The sequence below is a fragment of the Notothenia coriiceps genome, unplaced genomic scaffold (genome assembly GCF_000735185.1).
Source record: "Notothenia coriiceps isolate Sejong01 unplaced genomic scaffold, NC01 NC01_scaffold00037246, whole genome shotgun sequence".
Classification (NCBI taxonomy): Eukaryota; Metazoa; Chordata; class Actinopteri; order Perciformes; family Nototheniidae; genus Notothenia; species Notothenia coriiceps.
The window spans coordinates 12,359,716-12,382,740 of NW_011369947.1; the positions used below are offsets into that span (position 1 = coordinate 12,359,716).

At 39.9% G+C, this 23,025-nt stretch overlaps 1 protein-coding gene across 1 annotated transcript in view; it reads right to left on the reverse strand.

The window, feature by feature from the left end:
- The window catches only part of dennd1b (DENN/MADD domain containing 1B), a 99,649-nt gene that overhangs the window by 17,196 nt on the left and 59,428 nt on the right, over positions 1-23,025 (reverse strand). The window contains exons 11-16 of the mRNA XM_010795612.1: positions 21,667-21,712; positions 20,061-20,162; positions 11,042-11,167; positions 7,319-7,420; positions 1,357-1,447; positions 148-188 (exon numbers count right to left, since the gene is read on the reverse strand). Of these exons, the coding sequence (XP_010793914.1) occupies positions 148-188; positions 1,357-1,447; positions 7,319-7,420; positions 11,042-11,167; positions 20,061-20,162; positions 21,667-21,712 (508 nt within the window). The remainder of the gene's footprint in view (positions 1-147; positions 189-1,356; positions 1,448-7,318; positions 7,421-11,041; positions 11,168-20,060; positions 20,163-21,666; positions 21,713-23,025) is intronic.

The window sequence follows — 23,025 nt, forward strand, 5'->3', positions numbered from 1 at the left end:
CATTCCAAAGGCAACACCAGGACTTCAAAAACTGAGTTGTGTCAATCACACCTTCAATTAAATTTACCTCGGGATTGAAATGAGAGACATAAAAACAGCCATAGATAAAAGCATTTTGCTGTGATGTGCAGGACATTCTGCGATTACCTTCACAGTGTGCATCCATTGCTGGTAAGACCTTGAATTACCTGGAGGGGAAAACAATGAGAATATGAATGAATCATTTCACAGACTATAGCATTGCTTTAACATTGCAGAGCAAAAGTGACTGTGTATATTACACTGTCTCACAACTACACACTCTACAATATTAAACATCTTAAAACATCTGACAAAAGTATTTCTGTGTTGACATAACAGGACAGCGTCAGGAAACAATGAGTTGATACAAATAATTATATAATACATGTTGTGCCATTATTCCTTTTCCCTCCGTCTCTTTTGTCATAAAGAAAAAGATAAAAACATTTACTGAGACTTACAAAACATTATTATTAACTGGATGAAAAGTACTTGTTAGGGCAGAAAGAGGAGTTTTTCTATGTTGTCCAAAGCTATTAAATGTTTCGGGAATAGAATTAAAGATGACAATGTGGGTTTGGTTGAGGATCAGAACTGATGAACCCAATAATATGATGGATGTTATACAGATGCTATTTCCGTTTTCTTGTCTGTAAAAACAACTTCAACCTGAAGCCCAATAATCACAATGATATCATTTGTCTGAGCGTTCCTAAGGGAGTTCAAACTTCTGATGTCTGGATCACAAACTGAACATTTAATAATGTTCAATCCTGCCCAAACTGTATTAGTTCTTCTTCTTTTGCCACATTCAATTAGATTTACAACGTTTGGTCTAATGAAACAATGTTTTCATCAGATGACAAGATGTCAAGATGCAAGTCAAATATTAAAAATGAACCAATTCCACCATGAGGGGATATTTAAATGTCTTTAAGTGACTTTAAGGCATAATGTCAACATTTGATTCAATAATTATTAAATTGGGCACAGGCATGTTCATGAAAAGATAAACATCCAACAAACTAAAACATAAGGAGTTCAAAAACAGATGTTAATATAAAATGTACACAAACACTAGACTATAAAATATTCTTTCTGTGGCCATCTTTTTTTAAAGTTTATAATGGTTTCGACCAGTTCATCATGAGTTTTTAAAGACAGATGAATTTTATTAAGGCAGTTAAGGTGCTTAGTGCCTGTTCTTTAGAGATTTCTCCTGGTTGTGTTCAACGTTTTAAATCTTACTTTAGCACAATAACTACGGCCTTTAACATAAAATATGGCAAATAAATATAATGTGACTAATTGATAGACACGTCTAGCACTACTCACTTCCACAGAAGCCCCCCTCTGTGATCTCTTCTTCAAACACGTCCGAGAAGCCGCGGCCTGCGTTCAATTTGGCCAGCCGTCCGTCGATGAACTACAACCATAAATAACAACGTGCTTATTAAAGACGGGAGGTTGGGGGGGGGGTGAGTGGACACACTTAGACAGATAGAAAACACATACACATAGATTCAAACACTCAGGCCACAGTGGGGTGTTATTAATCCTACCTGACAGAAACTACATCCCAAGATTAGGTGGCTTGAAGGTAATATGGATTTGTTAATGTGGAGCAGGTGAGGGATTAGGGCAGCAGACTACATGCTGCACACTGTCTGAGACATGAGGAAGTTTCATTTCCTCTCTTTGGAACATGGAGCGCATAAAACTCCATGTCATAAATATGGACCCAACAGCCAAGAAAGCTACACATTTCATGAGCACAGTCACAAACTCGTGTAAAAAGTTAAGCTAGTACAAGCGGTCACGCACATAAGCCCTAATATTTGTAATTAGCACAATTCAAAAATCAACAGCAGTTCAATGAAGAACCCTAAAGCATGTCAAGTTGTTTTGAGTGTTTCAAAACCAAATAACGGAAAATCTGGACAAATTAAAAAACGAAATAAAGTCGTTCAATAGTTTTTAACAATGTTTTAAATCATTTTGGCACGTGACATTTTGGCCCTGTTGCTGCCTCCGATCAATTTACAGGTTTACTTATGTCATTGGCAGTTGTATTGTTGTTTTTGCAAGTAAAACATTGAACTGTACATCATCCTTCTTCTTAACGCAGAACATGAAGAAAACCGTTAAAACAATTATGTGAATGTAGATCACTCAGTCACACATATGCAACACTGTTTTCTATTAGCTCAATCCAACCACTTTGACCCCAGAGTTCCTGTTAGTTTCCTGTCCCATCGCTTATGATATCAGCAAATAACAGAGTGGATATCACACATTGCAGTGAAATCCTTGGGCTTATCTCGGCAAGATTCTGGCATAACAAACAAAAAAAAACAGCAGCTGCAACATCATACCTTTCTTTCATTATCTAGTTGTGGGGCCAAGGTCTGCAGATGTGCTGGAAAAACAACCTTCTACCAGTTTGTGGGCGTAGATTTTTTATAAATCATTGTGTTCAACCCTTAACTTTATCTATCTATCTATCATAGTTTATTTGTGGAAAAGTAGGATGGAAAAGTAGCTTACAATTAGCAATTGTATCATTCAAAGATAATGACTATATAAAAATAATTTGGATTTAAGGTTAAATATATTTTCTTGAGTGATGATTACATTACTAACCAATCAACACCTCCTACCTTTCAGGCAGGCTGTTGCAATTTCAAGATCAACAACAAAGGCTACACTATTCTTTTTAACAACATATTGTAAGAGAATAACTGCAGTAATCCTACTCCCACCTCTGAGTCTGTGTCCAGAAGTACAACAACAGTGTTTTAGGGTGCGTGTCCTCAGGGACAGAATGCTAACTAGCGAGCGACAAGGCCACCCGCTCGTCTGGTCAGAAGAGCCACAGACTCATCATTAGATCATTTTAATGAGAGGTGAGACTGCAGGTTTCAACCACTGCTCCGCTACTTGGCTGGCCTAATTAGTGCAGATAATCAACCCGAATCATCACCCAGCCAAAGCCTCCACTTAACTCCGCAGGCGCAAAGGCCCTCCAACTTAAGTCCCCCCCCCCTCTCACACACCCCAGCCAGATTACCTGCCTCACTGTGGGCCTTAATTGGACATTACTCAACAATGGCAGACTGTGATCACCACACACCCTCAACCACACAACAAACCAATACATTAAAAAAAACACTTGCACATGTGCACCTACACAAACACAATACAAAGGCTAATTGGCTTTGTTAAGAGAGGCAGACCCAAATAAAGAAGCTCTTTTAACAAGAGATACATTTTAGGGTAGGGCCACAGAATTTTATAATTAACACACATTTTTTACTTTCACCAAACAAACTACAAATACATATGGTGAATCCTGCTCTCCACATGTCTACATGTCATCTTGTTTCCTGTTGCAGACGAGGAGAGTTATTCCATCTGGGCAGTGACTCACTCGCCGCTCGGTCACAGTGGTCTACATTTATTTAAACTGTGGAATTGCTGAGCCAGAAATTGGGATTAGGACTCTACAGGGGTTCATTTACAGAGACATACACGGAAAGCCTAAACGCAATGTTATTTCTGCAATTTGGAATTTTATCCCATAAACTGTAGATACTCGGGGATATAGGTTGGATTTGGGTTTACAGCTCGCCACAATCTTTGCAAGTTAGTGGAGTTTGGAAATTCAAATTTGGTCACAAAGAAGGAGGCCAGAAGAGAAAGTGGGACCAGTATTGCTGCTTTAAAGGCTGAGACGCACACACTAATATAAAGCAAAATATACTTCTTTATAAATAATATCCCTTAAGCAGTTCATAACTATCAAAACACACCTACAGTACATGCCACATCAACACACATAAGAAGAATGTTAATTAGTTTAAAAAAAAAATAGCTTTCTTTACTGTAAAGGTTTTTGTAGGCATCATCTATCAGCCATTGGCATTAGTGACTTTTACAGCCCATAGCACGGATACGGAGGTGTATCTGTCCCATTTATTAAAACTATTTAGTGGAAAGCTTGAGATATGAAGTCTTGTGAACTGGAGGGGATAGAGCAACTACACGATCAGATTTTAAATCAGATCATTTGGTTTTACAAGGACACACCTTTCCAGCTTTCAATAAATGGCTCGGCAATTGCATTCATAACACGGAGAATGGCGGATGATTATTGATTGATGGGATGCACATTGTCTACAAAGGCTCCTGGCAGTAAATTATCAGACTGCAAGTCCCCCCAAAGACTCAATAAAACTGTGTAAGGCTTAGTTTTGTCAATAAGAGGAAGAGACTTCATTGAATCAGTCTCTGCTAGCACACAAACGTGAACGACAGTGTGTGTGTGTGTGTGTGTGTGTGTGTGTGTGTGTGTGTGTGTGTGTGTGTGTGTGTGTGTGTGTGTGTGTGTGTGTGTGTGTGTGTGTGTGTGTGTGTGTGTGTGTGCGCTTGTGAGTGTGTAGGAGCTGCGGATGGTTGATAGGAAGCAGGTTAATGTCGACAGGCTTTCCCCCGCATTCTTTTAGAAGACTTCTCCCACTTGTTCTGTTCTGAACAGAGACGAGCTGGTGGACCGAGCACACAGGAAACAGGAACAGAACAAAAGTGTGTAAGAAGGTGAAACTGTGACATTCTAAGAGGTGTGTATGTGTTGATATTTATTTAGGGCTGGCTTGGTGTCTATATTTCATAGAGGCAACAGATAAAGGGACCATTGTTTCTGCTTTTTGCTCCCTAAGCACACAACTCAAATGCACTCAGCATTTACAACTTTGTTATTAAGAAGGTGTTTAGCAAATCATTGGTTACAATTATAGATGTTAACAGGGGTTGAATGTAATTGATAGCCTTTAATGTCAGGACACAATAGTCTCTCTGTCCTCTTTGCTATTCAGCTCCAGAAGTATTAATGTTTTGCTGAATTTGCATGAACCAATGTTACCTCTATAAAACTGGAATTACTTGTGAAGCAAAAGAGCTGCTTTACAAGGAATGAAAACAAAATCACCTGTAGAAAAGCAATTTCCTGCTGAAACGGTAACACCTCAAACTCAGGTAACACCTCAGCATTATGTGTGTGTGCTTCGCCTTGTGTGTGTAATGTGTGTTGTGGTCCACCAATTGCAGTAATATGGTTTCAATTTGGCTCAAGTTTGACCCATTATCGTTGACATATAGGCGACAGTGACAAATCCCACACTTTAAATGCCATTCTGCGCAAGTGAATATTTGATGTATATAATTAAATTCAATATATTGGTTGTTTTTTCTGTCTATTCCCATGCTAATGATTAGCTGCTTGATAATTGAGCAACACAACCGGTTTGCTTAAACTATCCTCTGTCAACAGTCCCACTGGGGAATAATGCATTAATTGTTTCCTTTAGCTGGAATTTAGAGGGGGAAAAGCAGGTTCACTAAATAAATGAAAGTTTAAAAGTCTGCCTCTGTAAAAAGTGAATCCCTGCTTCTATTGTTAATGACATATTTTATCAATTGTAATTACATTCCAAAATACAAAGCAGCAAAAGTCTATTACTCAATATATTTCGCAAAATGCTCGATACGTTTAATTTTTGGAGGGGGGGGCTCAAATAGGAGAGAGGTCCTACTTATGGCTATAAAGAAATGTGGGATATTCTGATAATGAAGACAATATATTTAGGTGCATAATAGGATTGTCCCGGTCCCAGTTTAAGATAAGATCAAATAAGATGGAGCTTTATTAATTCCCATGGGGAAATTCACAAGTGTTAGCAGCAACAGAGATTCATGAAATTAAAGATACAATTACAATTCAAACTTAAAAATGATATACAGGTAAGTAGCTTTTAAGGTAAGTAGCTGTTTAGTTATGTATGTAAAAATGTATGTGTGCATGTTGGTGGTCACGCACGTTTGCGAGCGGATGTGGGTCATGGCCACAGCAGAGCTCGGGCGTACCGCTGGCCTCCCTCACTTAGCCGAAAGAGGAGTGGAGGAGATAAGCTCACCCCATCCCCCGTGCTGGAGAGGAGGAGGAGGAGATAAGGGTTTGTTTCCCAATGCTACCGCGGAGGCATGAGCCAGCCGGGGAGGATGCTTTGAACTGCTGCGTGCTATCTGCTTGGCCTGGGAAAATTATAGACGGGGCAGAGTGTCCGGAGAAACAAAAGACTGATTGAGGGCCGCTGTGCTGTAACTCTCGGGGGTAAATCACACTACTATCACGGGTCAGAGAGCACAAAGAAAAATTCAACGGGTGAGAGAATTTTTTTTTTTAAGCCAGAGGTGTCCTTCCACTCGGCTCAGTTAAGTTTTGCTGAAGGGATAAGGGAGGGAGGACATATTAAGTACACATGGGAGAAGTGATTGTAAGGGAAACTCATGTAAACACACCAGGTTGAAATTAGAGCTACATATTATTGCTTTTACAGGCTTATGTATACAGGTCGAGACAGAATATAACTTTAAAATGGTGTTATGCAGTAAAAAATATATTACCACGTATGAGTATTCGTGTTGATTTTTGTACTGCAGGCAAAATTGAGCAAACGGAACATTAAGACATAACGGAGTGTTTTGGGAGATATCTGCAGCGAAAAGTTTCAAGGGGTCAATATCTGTCTATAATCCAAGGCCTCTCTCTTTGCCTTTTCTCTTCACTTTAAGAAACTGAACTGTCAAAATGCTAAAGGCATTACCCAGTTGAGCGTTTGATCAGCCCGTATTGGTGGGAGACGGCTGTCAAAATGAAAACGTTCACCACTCTAAATACAGATCTGCAGAAAGAAATGAAGAACAATGAATGAACATTGCTGGGAGAAGACACAGAACCGATCCGCATTCAGTCTTTATATTTTCCTGCTTGCCTTTAGATAAAGGAAAAAGTTGAGCATCTGTCAATGTTACCATGTACAGTACTGTAGATGACAGCAGATTTTATAATAATGATCTAAGGATGAGAAATTGACGCATGCTTTATCTACCAAATAATTTACATTGAATTCAGTCCACAGGCTGTTTCAGGAGAAAGTCAAAGTCAAGTTAAGTTAAGTTGCTTTACAGTACGTTCAAAATATAAGCATTTGGCCTTTGTGTCTCCTTGAGATGTGTGTGATGTGTTATGTTCTTTTGTTTCTTCCTTTTGGGACTCTTCCTTCTTTTGAAGCAAGCACTTAAGCTATTTTATTTCCGTGAAAGGTGCTATACTTAATGAACATTCTATTATTATCATTATTTAATTAATGTAAATTACCTCACATAGTACTTTAAATGCTGGTGTCAAGACACACACACACACACACACACACACACACACACACACACACACACACACCTGTTTGAAGAGCTGCAGGTTGACGGCCATGGACAGGAAGTCTTTCATGGTGCTGGATCGATGGTTCGCAAAACTCTCTTCACAGAAAGTGATGGGCTCCCCCTGAGAAGTACACAGTCACATCATTGGTATAAATGGTAATAAATAATAATAATTCATTTGGCTCCTTTTTCTTTGTACCAATCTGTTGTCTAACACTTTTACATTTTTCAGAAAATGAGCATGTGGTGCTTTGAAATGCATGGGGGGGGGGGCAAATAAACAATATGGTTTGTAATGTGATTCAAAGCACTAAGACAAACCAATCTTCCAAACCAGCATTGTAAAAAGTATTTAAAAACCAGTATTTGAATTGATTTATTCATTAGTGGGCTAAATGCGGCTGAAAACAGAAAACAAATCAAAACGAGAGACAGGAAGGAAAAGAGGAAGGATCAAGCAAGAGGAAGAAGAGTATTAGAATAAAAAAACAGTCCTTTTTAAAACAGCTCCCCTGGAAGAGCACAGACCATATCCCCCGGACGAGAAGACAATGTCCCAGTAAACTCCCCAGTACTCCACATGAACACATTATTTCTTTTTCTTACATCATGTGTGTTGGCCTGTGAGCTATAGACATGGAGGATGGCAGCAGAACCACTGCGGGCCAATCACACACAGCCCTACAGCCATTTCAAATGCATGTTTTCTCATATTTAACATAATTCTCACATATTTCAATGAAGCTCTAAATTCTTCGGGTGTAAAGAAAATGTGCTTTTGTCTTTTCCAGGCTACGAGCACAGTGTGGCACATAAAAACAACTTAACAACACAGGAATCAACCCCATTTTCCAGGATGGGCGCATGATACTGTACCAGTGGCCCACATTACATCACAGGAATACTGCTCCACTTACATCACTAAAAGTTTTTTAGGCGTGTTCTCTCGTAAAAGCCCAGTTGAAAGTAGCTTGTTGTAGTTTAATCAGCTTTGCCATTTCTATCGGGGTGCTACCGCCGCAGACCATAGTGCAGCTGAACACTGAAAAGCATGCAAATAACAAATAACTTCTACTGAGAAACTTCTAACACTGGGTCTGTTTACAAGTTAGTATCCAACAATGTCCAAACAAATAACTTCGACTGAGAAACTTCTAACACTGGGTCTGTTTACAAGTTAGTATCCAACAATGTTTTTGGCCGAACCCCAACTGATACTGCTGCTTGAATAATCTAAAAACTGTTTAAAACAACTAAAGGAAGAGAACAACACTCACTGAATCTCTTTACCAAGGTCATACGTTATACAAGAGATAGCAGATTTAGGAAGCCATTACATAAAAACAATTATAGAAAAAAGAGAAGCTTATCATAGCAGATGTGTTCAGCGTGCCAGAACAAGTGGGCAGTTCTCTGTGGATGAATGTTCAGATCTAGGGGGAACTAACTGTATAAGACGCAGTAAGTTTACAAGAAATCTATGAAAAAGACAATATCATTTACTGTCAGAGTTTAGACGATTAGGGTATGTGGACCCTTCTATCTACATGCACATATCAATATTCTACTGTACATTTTGGCAAATTCATATCTCTTTTCATCAGAATTTGATTTTTTGCCAACCAAGTTTTCACATACAAGGAATGTTCTTTGGTGTATTAGTGTATACATAAAAAAGTTATAATACAACAAAACACTTTCAAAAGGCAAAACAACAATACTTACTTGTACATTAATGAGTTGATCAGCATGTTGGAGTATTTATAAGTGAAAGCATTGTTCTACACGGTAAAAAGATTTAAGATGGAAACTCCAATCTGTGCTACATTATTAATGATGTTCAAGATTCCACATTTTTTTTTAAAACAGTTGCCATTAGTTTGTTTGTTGTCTTTCTGCATTTCACATTGGATTGAATGTATGTCAATCTCTCTCCCTTTGTTGTCGAGTTGGTGTTATTTGTAGGCTTTGACTGTGACTGCAAACAAAACTGAGACTTTATTCTTACAGAACAAATTGTTCTTGTGCAAGACATACTTACTTTTGAACACGTGGTGGGACGATATGAACTGGTTACATGCCCACTTGAGTTAAACTCTGGCTAATTCTGCCACTGAACAGTAACGAGCGCACACCACCGTATTATGCGCACCCACACACCTGACTTGGCTTCATCAACGGTGGTGAAAACTAAATTTGAACTGCTATTTCAGGTTCTTTTTGCCAGACACGTGTGCTTCTCCGAGGTGGTGAGAAGCACCTGGGGACGCATCAACGTGAGCTGAAATTGATGACCTAAGAAATGCTGTTCTAATCAGCTGATTGCTTCTCAACTCATTATCATTTTCCAGTATTGTTTCATTTACATCTCAGCAAGACTCCAACAAAACATCCACACCCCTCCTTCTGTCGGGGCATATGGGCCTGTGAACCACAGCGATCAGAACAATCACTAGCAGAGTGATATTCAACAAATATCAGAGCGCAGCGAGTATCATCAGTATCTCCATGAAAGCAGATGTGCAGTTTGTGCATGTATGATAACTCCGTGGCTTTTATTCAGATCCTCTCTACAAAAAAAAAAAACAGTGCGAGCGTGAGTGAACTGAGAAATGACTGCATGTTGTGCTCACACATACACAATCACACACATACGCTGAGTCTCAGTGCTTGTGTCAGAGGGGAGGCAGTTTGTTCATATACTGTCTGTATACAAAGAAAAGAGAGACAGCATCAATAATGTAACATCTTGACTCCGGGAGTCCACAAAGTCCAATTAATCTCAAAGCCAAAGGAACAAAGGCTTTGCTATTTGACAAACAGGACATGCTGTAGTTTGCTCTGCTCTGACTCAGACTTGATAAGCAGAAAAGATCTAGAAAATAAATGTAAGAGGGGCTTAGTAAAACACCAACGGTGGCTAAAAGGGATGTTCAAAGGAACGTCCTGACTCTTTTCAGCTCCTTTGACATTTCACTGTCTCCGACAGGCCCACCTTACAGTAGCTCTATCTTCAGCTGAAAACACACCTTTTACCTTCAGTCAAATTGCCCCAGTCTAACCAGAACCCAGTCACATTTTAATCTCTCATCAAAACTGGTCGCTACTGAAGGGCTAATATATTATATTCATGACTGATAATCTTTCTGCTTGTGAGAAAAAAATACAATCTTTAATCAATTCAATGTTTTTACATGTTACCCAACCAGAGCATGATCAGTTTAGAAAAATCGTAGTTACCACCGCCAAGGAGGTTGTGTTTTTGGCTTGCTTTGTTTGTTTGACAACCGGATTAGGGCAACATAACTGGCCCAATATAAGGAAACTAGGTGTTAGAGTGGAGAATTGGCCAAAGGAGAACCCATTAAAATTGGATCACTCAAGGACCATGTGAATGCTGCCTTGGTATTGGCAGCGTACTGCACACTGAGTGCTATTTAACATTTATGTTTGTTTGCTGTGCAGTTTGGAGATTTGAAATGTTCAGTTTAGCCAAAGAACAAAACGAAAACATTATTTCTCACTTGCATTCAGATCTGTCTCTATAAAAAGGTGTTCTGTAAATATCTCAAGATAGGGGTTAGCTGATCTCTTTAAACCAGATAACTCAATGTGTGTATCATACTTTGGGTTTGATGGTAACAAAGCATACAGTATACAAATTGAAATGATGGCTCCAATATGGCACAGCGATTTGATAAGACAAGGTGACTGGTAGTGATCAAAGACATTGGATCCTTACAGGCTTATATCTGAGGGCGTCTCTGTAGGATCCAAACAGAGCGGCCTGCGCTCTCAGGAAGGACCTCGCCACACCACTTCCTGTTGCTGTCGACTGCTTCTTCAGCTTGCTCTTCAGAGAGGACACCTGGTGGAAAACATAAAGAGAGAAAGAGAGAGACAGAAAGTGAGGGAAAGGGAAAGAGAAGTGGGAAGAGGAAAAGGGAGAGATGGAGGGGTAAAAGTTAAATTATCACCTCTGAAATTGGTGGAGGAAACAGCTAGCCCATTCTGGGTGTGAAGTATCACATTTGCAGGTCATCTCAAAAAAGGAAAGGGAAAAAAAGGAAAAGCTTCAGCCTTTCCTGCTAGCTTCTCTGTTGTGCTGCTGGGAGCACCTGCTGCTTTGCTAATTGAGCAGAGGACGGGGGGGCGGAAGCGTGAGGGAGGGGACAGAAGAGAGGAAATGGAAACTCGTATTTTGCCTTTTTGCCTTTCCACTTCTTCCTCCATTTCCTATTCTTCTCCTCTTTCTTACCAGTCGTCCCCTCCTCTGTTAGCTCTCCCAAACTCCCTCTAGAAAGGGACACTTGACATAAAATGTCTTTAATTATTTCCCCCCTCTCTTGGCTCTGTCTCCAGGACTCCAGGCGAGAGTGGAGGAGTAGCAGGCCCGAGCTTGTTTTAGGATGACAAAAGATTCACCCCGGCCAGCGGGCCCCGGGGAGTCCTGGAAGGAAGTTGTCAAGAGGCTCTCCTCACCTGCTCAGCAGTAGTCTGACTGTGTGGTGGCAGAGCGAGGAGGAGGAGGAGGAGGAGGAGGAGGAGGAGGAGAGCGAGGGACTGCTGCGCTCTGTGTGGGCTGTGCCAACTTAGCACAAAAGCACAACAGTTGATTGGGTTGCACTGTAATGACGAACTGGCTTGGATCACAATGTTAAAGAAATAAGATTTCATAAAGTTTAACCATCAACTTCAGTTAGTTTCATTGTAGATCCTCACTGAAAACCTTTGGAGGGTGTTATCTAACATTTCTAAACTGTGTATCATCATATAATAAGCAAAGCCTTGTACATTTGATGCTTAAAATCTCTATATAGAACTCAGAAGAGTGAAATCTACAGATTTGAGCCTGTGGCTGGTGAGGATCGTGTGTCCTGCTCATGGGCACTACAACAGGGCAGAGTTGTTCTAAGGTCTAACTTCCCTCTGCATTCTTAGAACATTGGCGAGAAGTCTGGCACATGAAGCACTGATGAAAGTGTGTTTGAAATAACAAGGAACAATGTGAATTAACCTTTCTGGTTAGCAGTCTGCCTATTCGATAAAACACTGCACTGCATATTTCACCGGTCCATTCAATCACCTCTTTATAGAGTGCTACTTTTTGTGGTGTGTGTGCTCTGGACGTTCTGTGTTCAGAGTGTGTGTCAGATATTTGTGGACTAATTGTCTAGCCTTTCCGCCCCTGTAAGGCTGCACATTACATTTCCAACTCCATCTTTACAGTACATCAATATCATGCATTTTTAATGCTGCCAATGGTTGTACTGTAACAGTATTTGTGGGCACGAAGAGATGTAACAAAGGATGAAAGCAGTAGAACATCTGAAGTTGTGTCTACCATTTTATAACCCCAGTTCTTCTGTAATGGAAAACTATTTTGATCAGGTCTACTTCAATCAGAGGTGGCCATATATATCATGCTGTGTAGCCACAGCGTTAGAGGGATATCGTGGTCTGGCATCTGCAATTAGCCTATCTGGAAAACTTCAGGGAGGAGAAATAAAGTCTGAGAGCAGCTCATACAGAGGACAGGCAGAAAGAAACAGAGGCTGAGGGAAAGCGAGACAGAGAGAGTGGCAGTCTTAAACTGGGACAAAGACAAAACGAACAGCGTGGATTCCTCTCCCCTGGGCTTTCTCACTCTCCACAACGTCCCCGCGCTGCCATTGCAAATGCTCATAGGCATCAAACACCAAGTTTATCACGGTTAAATTAACAAGTGCCATCTCCATATTCACTCATTGTGCTAAATGCTTTTATGTTTATGTAAAGCCTTTTCTGGAATTAATATTTCATGTTTATGTGCGTTTTCACAGATTTTTTTCTCATCCTCACAAATCATTAAACTGTCTTTTTTTTTGAGGAGGGGGGAATCAAAGCGAACACAATGTCAGTCTAAGTGGGGGAGGCATACCCCAAAGACTGTCAGAGAATACGGGATAGCGGAGTTTACTGTGCACACAGAGTTCTGTTCAGCAGCTTTGAACGGGTGAGAGCACTGCCGTGGCAAACACTTTTTAATGAGGTTGGGACACAATCACTTGCGTTATTTTACCCAAAGAAAAATGGGTGATAAAGCAAAAAGAGTGAGATTAGCCATGGTGCAAAATACTCTTTTTTTTAGTCAAATGATTATTAAATGATCACATTTAACAAATATAGTAGAAATGCATGACAAATACCAGAATATGGTTTTTGCTGACAGTAAAAGGAAGCACAGTCCGTGGTGTGCTCTTTCACATATCGGAGACAAAAAATAAATGTGTGTTTAGTAATTGGATATTGAATATGGCGCCTACGCCACAATCATCAGGTATGCCTCCGCGGTAATGGCTCTGTCAAACTAATTAACTTTTACAGTTTGAGTGAAGCTAACGAGATGCGTACAGGCATCAGAGGAAGGCCAGGCTCTACAGGTGATAACCCTATTTGGCAGTGACATTTTTTAGTGTAAAGTCACAGTGGCGGTGATGAGATCAAAGGCAGAGAGTCCCCCATTGGGTCCAATTAGAACTATAGCATTGTACAGGGAAGGGGGGGAAGGGTAGCGGGTGGTTGGAGGGGGGGGAGGGAGAAAAAACTGTTGAGTTATGATATTCATAATCTATGCAGAGAGGCCTTTCCAGTACAGGTCTTCTCCCCATAGCTGTGATCTTTTCAATTTACATCAAGGGAAGATGGTCGGGGATGAAAGTGGGGCATCCGAGGCGCACAGCCCACAGAGGGCAGACATGGGGCCTCATTAAGGCCCAGCCCAGCCAGCCCCAAACAGGGTTTGAAGTGCGTCACATAAAGAGCAGGGGGTCAAAGGTCAGACAAAGAACAGATCTCCATTTAACTCTCCAGCTGGAGATGGTAATTAGCAGGTGCAATGATGATCCCTGTCTGGCTGTAAGGGATGATACCACCGTAGGTGACACCAGGCATCTGTGTGGATGTGGGTGTGAGTCCACGTATGTGTACACATGGATGCACGCGGTTGCTGGTGTCACCTACAGCAGTATTAAGGTTTACAGTCAGACAAGGACCATTGGAACACAAACATCCTGCCGGGGACCCTAACTCCTATCCTACTCTCTACATGTTAATACACAATGTATGCAGGTACTGTATATTTCTTTTAATTTACACCCACACAATATATAAATAATAAAATAATGTTAATGTTAACACCTCTCATTTTCTTTGAACAAGAACAGCATTATTATATTCTCAACCTTATGAAATAATTATATTTGTATCACTTTATGCATGAGAACTAAAAAATGCTAAAACAAAATGCTCATATAATGGTAAATGGACTGCATTAATACAGCGTTTTTCTAGCCACTCGAAACTCTATAATCAGTCAGACCACACAACATATTAAACCTGGTCATTGCTGTTAATTAGCTATTGGGCATATCAATATTGTTTTCTAAATAACTTCTAGTCGTAAAAAAAAGAAAAAACGTGACAAAAGGTAAGAGTCTTACTGTCAAAATCATATTTACTGTTGAGTAAATTCTAAAAAGGCAAGTGAAAGAAAAACAAGTTATTCACAAATCACTGAATATATATTTAGATTTTCCTCTAAATGTTCACAAGAGCATACAAAAATCCTCCTGAATAACGACCCTGACACTTGTCTGTTGTTAAAAAAAAAAGTTGGGTTTTCTTCTCACAAAAAAATGTTTTGTTTAAGATTCTGTCCAGGGAAAGAAAGCCATGGGGACGCAATTAAAGAACTACAAAGAAAAAAAATAGTTATGAAAATCTCCCACTTTCTTTTGATGTGCTGTAGTCTGAACTGTACACACACACACACACGTACACAGAAAACACACACACAAATCTGAACAAAGACACACGGAGAACCGGCATACCCACTCACACATGCACACACATTCATGTGCATATTGAGAATGTTAGTTGCAATCTATGAAATATATATATGAAATTACTAACATTTCAAATAAATTATTTGTATTTCATGATTTTTTTACATTTTTAATTACCTCTTTCTGACATACAGTAAATTGCAATATTAAAGGAATACAATTTGAGTTAATTGGGGTAGATTTAACTACAATCATTCTTAACTTAACACATCAAAGCATTAACTTCTAGTCTTTGGTAAGATAACAAATATTCTGAACATTAAATTATCAAAGTTTAAACAGATAAATACATAAAGGCGGAGAAAGACTAAATCAGACCAGAGCACCTAGTGAGATACATAATTTTAAGTAATTCAGTATTTTGATATGCTACATGCAATACAATACATTAGTCAAGCGAATTGAAAAAGAGTGAGAAAGCAAGGGGGAGAAAACTGATTTGTGTGTGTGTGTGTGTGTTTTAATAGGGCTATCTCATTGCCATTAGACTCTCCCCGGTGTGGGGTTACTTTGTCGAGCTGACCTCTCATAGCAGCTGAGCGGTTGAGTTTTGCATACATAATTAACTACAGCTAAATGTCATCTCTCACTTCAATAACTAACGCAGTGGGTGATGCTGCTCTCTCTTTTTGACTCCTAATCCGGAGTGAACCGCCGGCAGAACGAGTATGTGAAAATGAAGTGCAGCTTTTAAACTCCACATGAGTAAATGAGGGGCTGTAACACTGCAGAGAGAGGGTGTGAGCACAGTTCAGCGTCATTTAAAACAATCGTAACCTGTAAAATAATGTTTCAAATGAGCAGATACGGAGATTTGAAGTTAGTGAAGCACAGCCTTAATAAACAACGAGAAAATCAAGTACTTTGGAGCTGGTAATTATCTCTTGTAGTCAGTGAGGCTGTTTTTAGTAAAGTACAGTATGTAACCGAGGTGGAGCGACCATATCCCCACACTGAGCTAACATCTAGTTAGAACAGCATGTGAGGGGCTTTTTTTGTAGGTGGCTCCGGCTTATTGGAAAGTCACTGGTTGAAATCAAACACTCTTGGCTGTATCTAAACTAAGAATGGAAGAATCTGGTGGACATACAAAAAGAAAATCTGTGAGTAGCAAAAGTTTACTCCTGAGCTAAATCTGAATGTCATTGATGAATGATCCTGGCCGTCAATGTGTAGGTGTGTGTGTGTGTGTGTGTGTGTGTGTGTGTGTGTGTGTGTGTGTGTGTGTGTGTGTGTGTGTGTGTGTGCGTGTGTTCGCCTGCTGTCGGCTGTACTCTGTTGTAGATGATGATGTAGATGTTGTTTTCTGGGAGCATCGGAAACTGAACACCAAATTAAAGCCGCGATGTTTGATTAAGTGTGCCAGGTGATCTCAGGAGAGGCGCGCAGACACAACCTCAACCCCCTCATTCATTTGTAAACCTCCAAATGCAGGCTTGAAATACAGGAAGTAGGAGTGTACGCTGTAAATTCCCCCCTTGATTGGGAATACAAATGATCAAATGTATGAAGGCTAGGAATGTATGGGTACACGGTGTCAGCAAAGTAGCGAGAGGCAGAGAGGAGGAGAATAGAAGGAATTAGGCTGTGAAGTGAGAGAGAGCATCTGAAAATAAAGATGTAAGCTGCATTGTAGCACCTCACCTTGAATATGTGGCACAGAAAGAATAATAAATGAAAAAATTCTTCCGTCATTGGTTTGAGATCAATTGCCGGGATCAAAAAAAATCTGATTCAGTCACACACTGTTTGTTTTCAGAATTAGCAGACTCCTAATTCGCTATTCTTGGATACTTTTAATGACTAGCGCAGTAAACATCCCACCAACCAAAGCCAATTATAACTTTATCAGCACGATCTCTGCGCGGAAGAGGAACTGTGGATCTCAGAAAGAGAAACAAAAATACCTTGATCTTCCAGGAAAAAAAATGTTTATTATTGAATATTTCTTTCAGTGTGCTTGTCAACACATTGATTTTACTGACACGAGCACAGTCTCGCTGAGATTAATATGATTTATTTATGTGTAAAAACTATTTAAACTTGAAGTTCAACTTAGACAAATCTTCAAATGTGCAAAATCCTGCTAAAAATACAATATGTAACAATAGTACAAATATATATATTTCCATAGTAATATCCGAATGTTTATTTGTCAAAACAAAAAAAGCACAAACTAAAATAAAGCAACAAAAAAGTTCCTTGATATGTATCATTTGTCAAACAAATATTTAAAAAAGAAAACAAACAAGTTGAAGCAAGGAAGTTTTAGATTGACTTTAAATAAATACTACTACAATTAATGCTGAGTGTTTCCAATTGAAAAAAAAAGTCAAACACAATTTTCGAATAGATTGTTGCATCCTTTTTTGACCCCTTACCAATTACTCTGTTATTCAGATTTTTCCTTTTTCTGCTAAACAGAACCACTACTGGCATGGTAGCATAAGTAATAGTCAATAAATCTGAAATATTATGTGTGAAGTTGCGGGAAAAGACCATTAAGGGGCGGGCACAAGTGGAGCCGGTGTAGGGGTCTTGTCTGAAAGAGGGCGGCTAATTCAGGACAACTGTGAACTCTGAACCTGCTAAAAGCACGGCCACTGGTCAGCCGAGCGCTTTAATAGAGTCCACATGTGCTCACAGCCTGCATTGCTATAATTAGACAGATCTCTAAAGGTTTGCTTAAATCAACATCAGAGTGCTTTGTTTTCACTCTTAGTTAGACTTAAAAGACGCACAAAGACTGCCTGTGGCCTTCACCTTTTAATCCATTTCATGCTTTATATATTCATACAAAGTGACGCTGGGCTTTTAAAGCCAGAATAATCATTACTTTATAGGTCTCAGGGCTTCAGTTTCACACTGAATAAAGCCTGAGTGTTAAGTAGCCAGTGTTACACTGAGAATTAGGGAGAAATGAAGAGTGTTTAAATAGCTCAGACACGACGCACGGCAGCTCAGCCCAGGCAGAGAAGGCTCAGCATTAATCAAAATGTCAGGGCTCTGTTTGACAAACTGCACAATGCCTCAAACATCTTCTTGTCTGTAAACACAAACATCAAATGCCATGTGGCGTGTCCTCATCACTAACAAGCAAACTAACAAGAGACCTGGAATTCCACTCAATTAGTACCTGCTCGCTTCCCTATTAATCTACTAGCCCCGGTGAAAAGATGAGAAGAGACAGGAAGAAAAAAAAGTGAAACGAATAAAAACAACAACAATTTGTTGCAATAAATATATTAATGCCAGTGAGGTTTCCGTTTCAGGTGGTGTAATTTGACATGATATGCGGGCTATGTTCTGTCATTAGTAAGGAAAAATGGTGAGTAGGGGATCAAAGCAAAAAGGCTCTGAGCCTGCCACTTAATTTATCACACGGCAAAGACAAAGGCTTTTCTCTCTGCTTCTGTCGTTTTTCAAAAGCCCTGACTCCTTTCTATGACAAACTCAGTTTGCAATTTAATTTAGGGCTCAAGTCCCTCGGTGCAGAAAAGCAAGCAGGCAGGAAGTGAAAAGGAGGTACTGCAGCCAGACAGGCACATGCAGAAGACAAACAAGCAGGAGAAGCTAACAGCGGGTGTGAAACGTCCAGGCTGGCGGCAAGAACTGTGAGAGAGACAAGAAGGCAGACAGGTGTCATGAAACTCCAGCAGGCAGGCAGTAAGGCAGGCAGTAAGGCAGGCAGTAAGGCAGGCTGGTAAACAGGCTAAAAAAGTAGGCAGGAAATTGTTTCAAATGTCGGGAAAGATCGCATTCTAGCAGGTCATAAGGAGGCATCAATGCACACTAGCAGCCATAGTATGCTGAGCAGTGCTAAGGCAGGAGAACCAGAAGTGTGGGAGTGTGACAAGGTCTGGAGTCTGTTGGGCAGTGGATTGAATTATATATTGCGTGTAGGCCAAGAGTCGGTAGGCGGTGGAACCTAAGAATATTCTGTTAGCAGTGTGGGTAATAGTGCGCCGCAGCCTCAGCAGGGCCTCAGTGACTCACAGAGGAGCTTTCATACATACACCCAGAAAAACAGCTAAACAAACAGATCCCACTTCCACAAAGACGGGGAAGACAAGAACGTGGTGTGTGTGTGTGTGTGTGTGTGTGTGTGTGTGTGTGTGTGTGTGTGTGTGTGTGTGTGTGTGTGTGTGTGTGTGTGTGTGTGTGTGTGTGTGTGTGTGTGTGTGTGTTTATAAATGTGCGAGTGACCCCGGCGCTGTGGCGATGCTTCCTGTATCGCTGACCGGCGTCAGTGCTCCATTAATTAAAGAGACGATGCACTGGCAGGTGGCTTCACTGCCCACACTGGTAATTGGCCCCCTTCTTCCCACTCTCTCCCCCTAGAAAATCACCCATCTCTGCCTTTTCTTTCTTTTCTCTGTCTCGTTCCCTCCTCCTATCTCTCGCTCTCAGAAACGTGCCAGTGGGCAGGCAGAAATGCAAGACTTTGTGAAATAATGATTAGAATGGATGGAGATGAAGGGAAGGGAGTTGCACATTTTCCCACAAGCCTCTGATGGTCGGGGAATGCTGTTCGCCTTCAAGCGTCATACGACGCGACGGGAGTTTACTTTAGACAGCCACAATCTGAGGAGCCTGTGCCGCAGTCATTAATGATGTGGGGAGGGGACAGAGCTGTACTTTGACAAGTTTCTGCATGTGTATGTTTTTGTCTGTGTAGGTTGTTGTGCATGCGTGTGCGTGCGTGCGTGAGTATATTGGAGGGAAAGAGAATTTGTAATTATGAAACTTGATATGAATGAGGGAAAAGGAACCTTCTGTTTGTCATGTGTAATGCTGACTGTTGAAAAGCTCCTAAAAGGTGTGTGTGTGTGTGTGCGTGTGCGTGTGCGTGTGCGTGTGCGTGTGTTTTCTCACCACGTCACTGGGCAGGTTGTGCAGGTCATCAAAAGGACTTTCCAGGGTGTTGGTGTCCACGTTCAGAATGACCACATCCTCCAGTGATCGGCTGCGTACTTTCTAAAGGAGGAAATGTCCGGTGTTATCAGCAACAGTGCTCACGCTGCCACAGTCATTTAAACTCTTCACAATCCTAAAAATATGTAAGAAATCTTCAACTAATTTTTTATTATATTTATTTAAATATTATATTATTACATTTCCAATTTTGCATTCAAAAGTTGTTTTAATATTAACAATTTAAAATCTGCCGTACAAAACTGAATATAATAAATATCTGTAAAATGCTGCATTTGATTGTTGCCAGATTTGGTGAATCATGGATGTTTGTTAAGTTTTAAATAACAAAAGCCTAAGACTATATAGTTTGGTAAATTACCAAATCATGTAATTAAGTTAACATTTGAAAGGTGGGGCCCAGGTGTGTGTCCTAGCAGATAAAGCCATTTCTGCACTGAAGCCCTAGAATAGGAGAAAGCACAGCGGTCACATATAAAACCACACTGTCATCACACTCCTTTACGATTAGCAATGAAAAATGGCGTGTAAGAAAAATAATGTTAGGAAATCTTTACTGTAACACACACGCGCTGGAAAAATGAAGAATGGCACTGAGAGGAAACATTTGGATTGCGCAAACATTTTCCACAGCACCAGAACCTCATGCATCAACAACAACACAGTGATGCTGTATGCATCCTGATGGCGACAAATTCAACTATTATTTCAGTGTGGAACAGGATGCAGGCAGGTGTGGGGGGGAGGCAGCATAGTGTGTGAATTTCTAGTTTGTCACTTTTGTGACAGCATGTGCAGCGGAGGCTCACATGCTGATCTGGACTAATTATGTAGTGGTGGAAAGGGGGTCTGTCACGGATGCAGAGTGTGATAAATACTGCCTCTGCCGCAACTGTCAGACAGATATCACACACACACACACACATATTTGCATTACAACATATGCATTTGCACAATTACACACACACACACACACACACACACTTACACAAGTGCAAAGCACGCGTGCCTTTAACAAGCATTCACACACAACAGCAGTGCTGGTGACGGCTTGCCCCCAACCAACACTCAGGGATTAACAATGAAGTAGAAAAAGCTCTTTGTTCGCAGAGGCTTTCTCAGCCTTTCTCCCTCTGTCTTTTGTACTTTTAGTTAAGAATGCACAGAAGCAAGACAGAGAGATAAAGATGAAAAAACATTTAAAAAATAAATATTCAATGTTTTGGAATAAAATACCTAATATTTTAGACCAACATTAAGAGCACAATTCACCAAAAGAGATGCAGCATAACCTGACTATTTATACAAAGAGGAAACACTAGGATTTTATATTTTATAATTCATATAGTGTCCTTAAATGTAGTTTGGTTATTCCTTTTAAAGAAGATCATCATATATATATATATATATATACATATAATACATTTCATATAGTGTTCACATACATATGTCAATTTGCAGCAGAATACATCATTATGCACATAGAATAATATGTAGATTTATTTACATGCACATAATATGCATACCCACAAATTGACTAACGTACCTCCAGCAGACTGAGATGAACTCCCACAAAGTATGGCATGGGGGCACTGTGAATGGAGAGAGGAAAACAAAACAATATCAATATCAGATTGTTACAGACAGTATATCAATATTTGTGGAGGCTTTACTGGCAAAGTACATTTCACACAACCATCTGAAAAAGTTAAAAGATAACAGTTAAAGATATCTTTTTGATAATGTAGAAAATTAACTGACAAAGCCGATGTTTGATTAATCTTAAGTTATTTATCAAGCAAAATAAGTATAAATCACATCCTATTCAGAGTAAGGGTATGTTGCCTTTAGCGGTATTCTTATATAATTAAAGAAGAGCCAAGTTCTCAGCAAACTTCCCCTTAAACAAATGAAGCTTGATTAAAAGAAGATATACTTATTCTGTATTCACTCTGAAGGTATGACCTGTCAGTAATAAAACACCTGATTGCATTTTTTTTTTTACTTCAATTATTTAACATCTGATAATCAAATATAAAATCATAAAAGCTAAGAACATAAGCTCATATTATTTTAAAGGTTCTTAACTGCTAAAATGGTTGATTAAAAAAAACTACTGTCATGCAACAGATGTGCACTGGATGCACTGAAACTAACAAACTCTGCATGAGAAAACATAATCCTAACATAGGCAGCAAAACGGGTTTTCACATGTTGTTCCCTAAATAAATCTTTTAAAGGTAGGGTAGGTAATTTTAGAGAAACCAGCTCGAGTGCACTACAATTTGAAAATACACAACCGGAGAAAATCTGCCACTTCCTTACAGAGCCCCTCCTCCAACACACACGAACGCGCACATGACCAATGAGGGCACGAGATAAGTTCGTGCACAGATGGAAGGCTGACAGGCAGGTAGGCCATCCAGTTATTTTAGCCGGCCCGGCTAAAATGATTGGTCGTGCTTTTTACAGTACTATGGCTTCCACAGAAGACATTTTTTAATGGATTTTTTGTCAAAGCACTGAAGATATTCATTGCTATCGGATGTTAAGAGCATTCCATGGAATATAACAAAAAGTGTATCTCGAGCCGGTTTCTCAAACTTACCTACCCCACCTTTAAGGGAAAATCATTTTGTTTTGGACTTTTTGTTGGATAAAACAAAGCTAATTGTGACATTAACCTGGGCTATATGGCAGTTTTCATCATATTTTGACATTTTATTGACCAAGTTATCAATTATTCAGAAAAAATATGCAGATGAATCAATCATTTAAATATGTTTTGTTAGAACAGTAGACTCAGTGCTTTGACAATAAATATGTGAGGGTGTCCTACTGATAGTAAAGATCAACAAAACTACAATACCTTATAAGGGGCATTTGCTTTTATGTAAATGAAAAG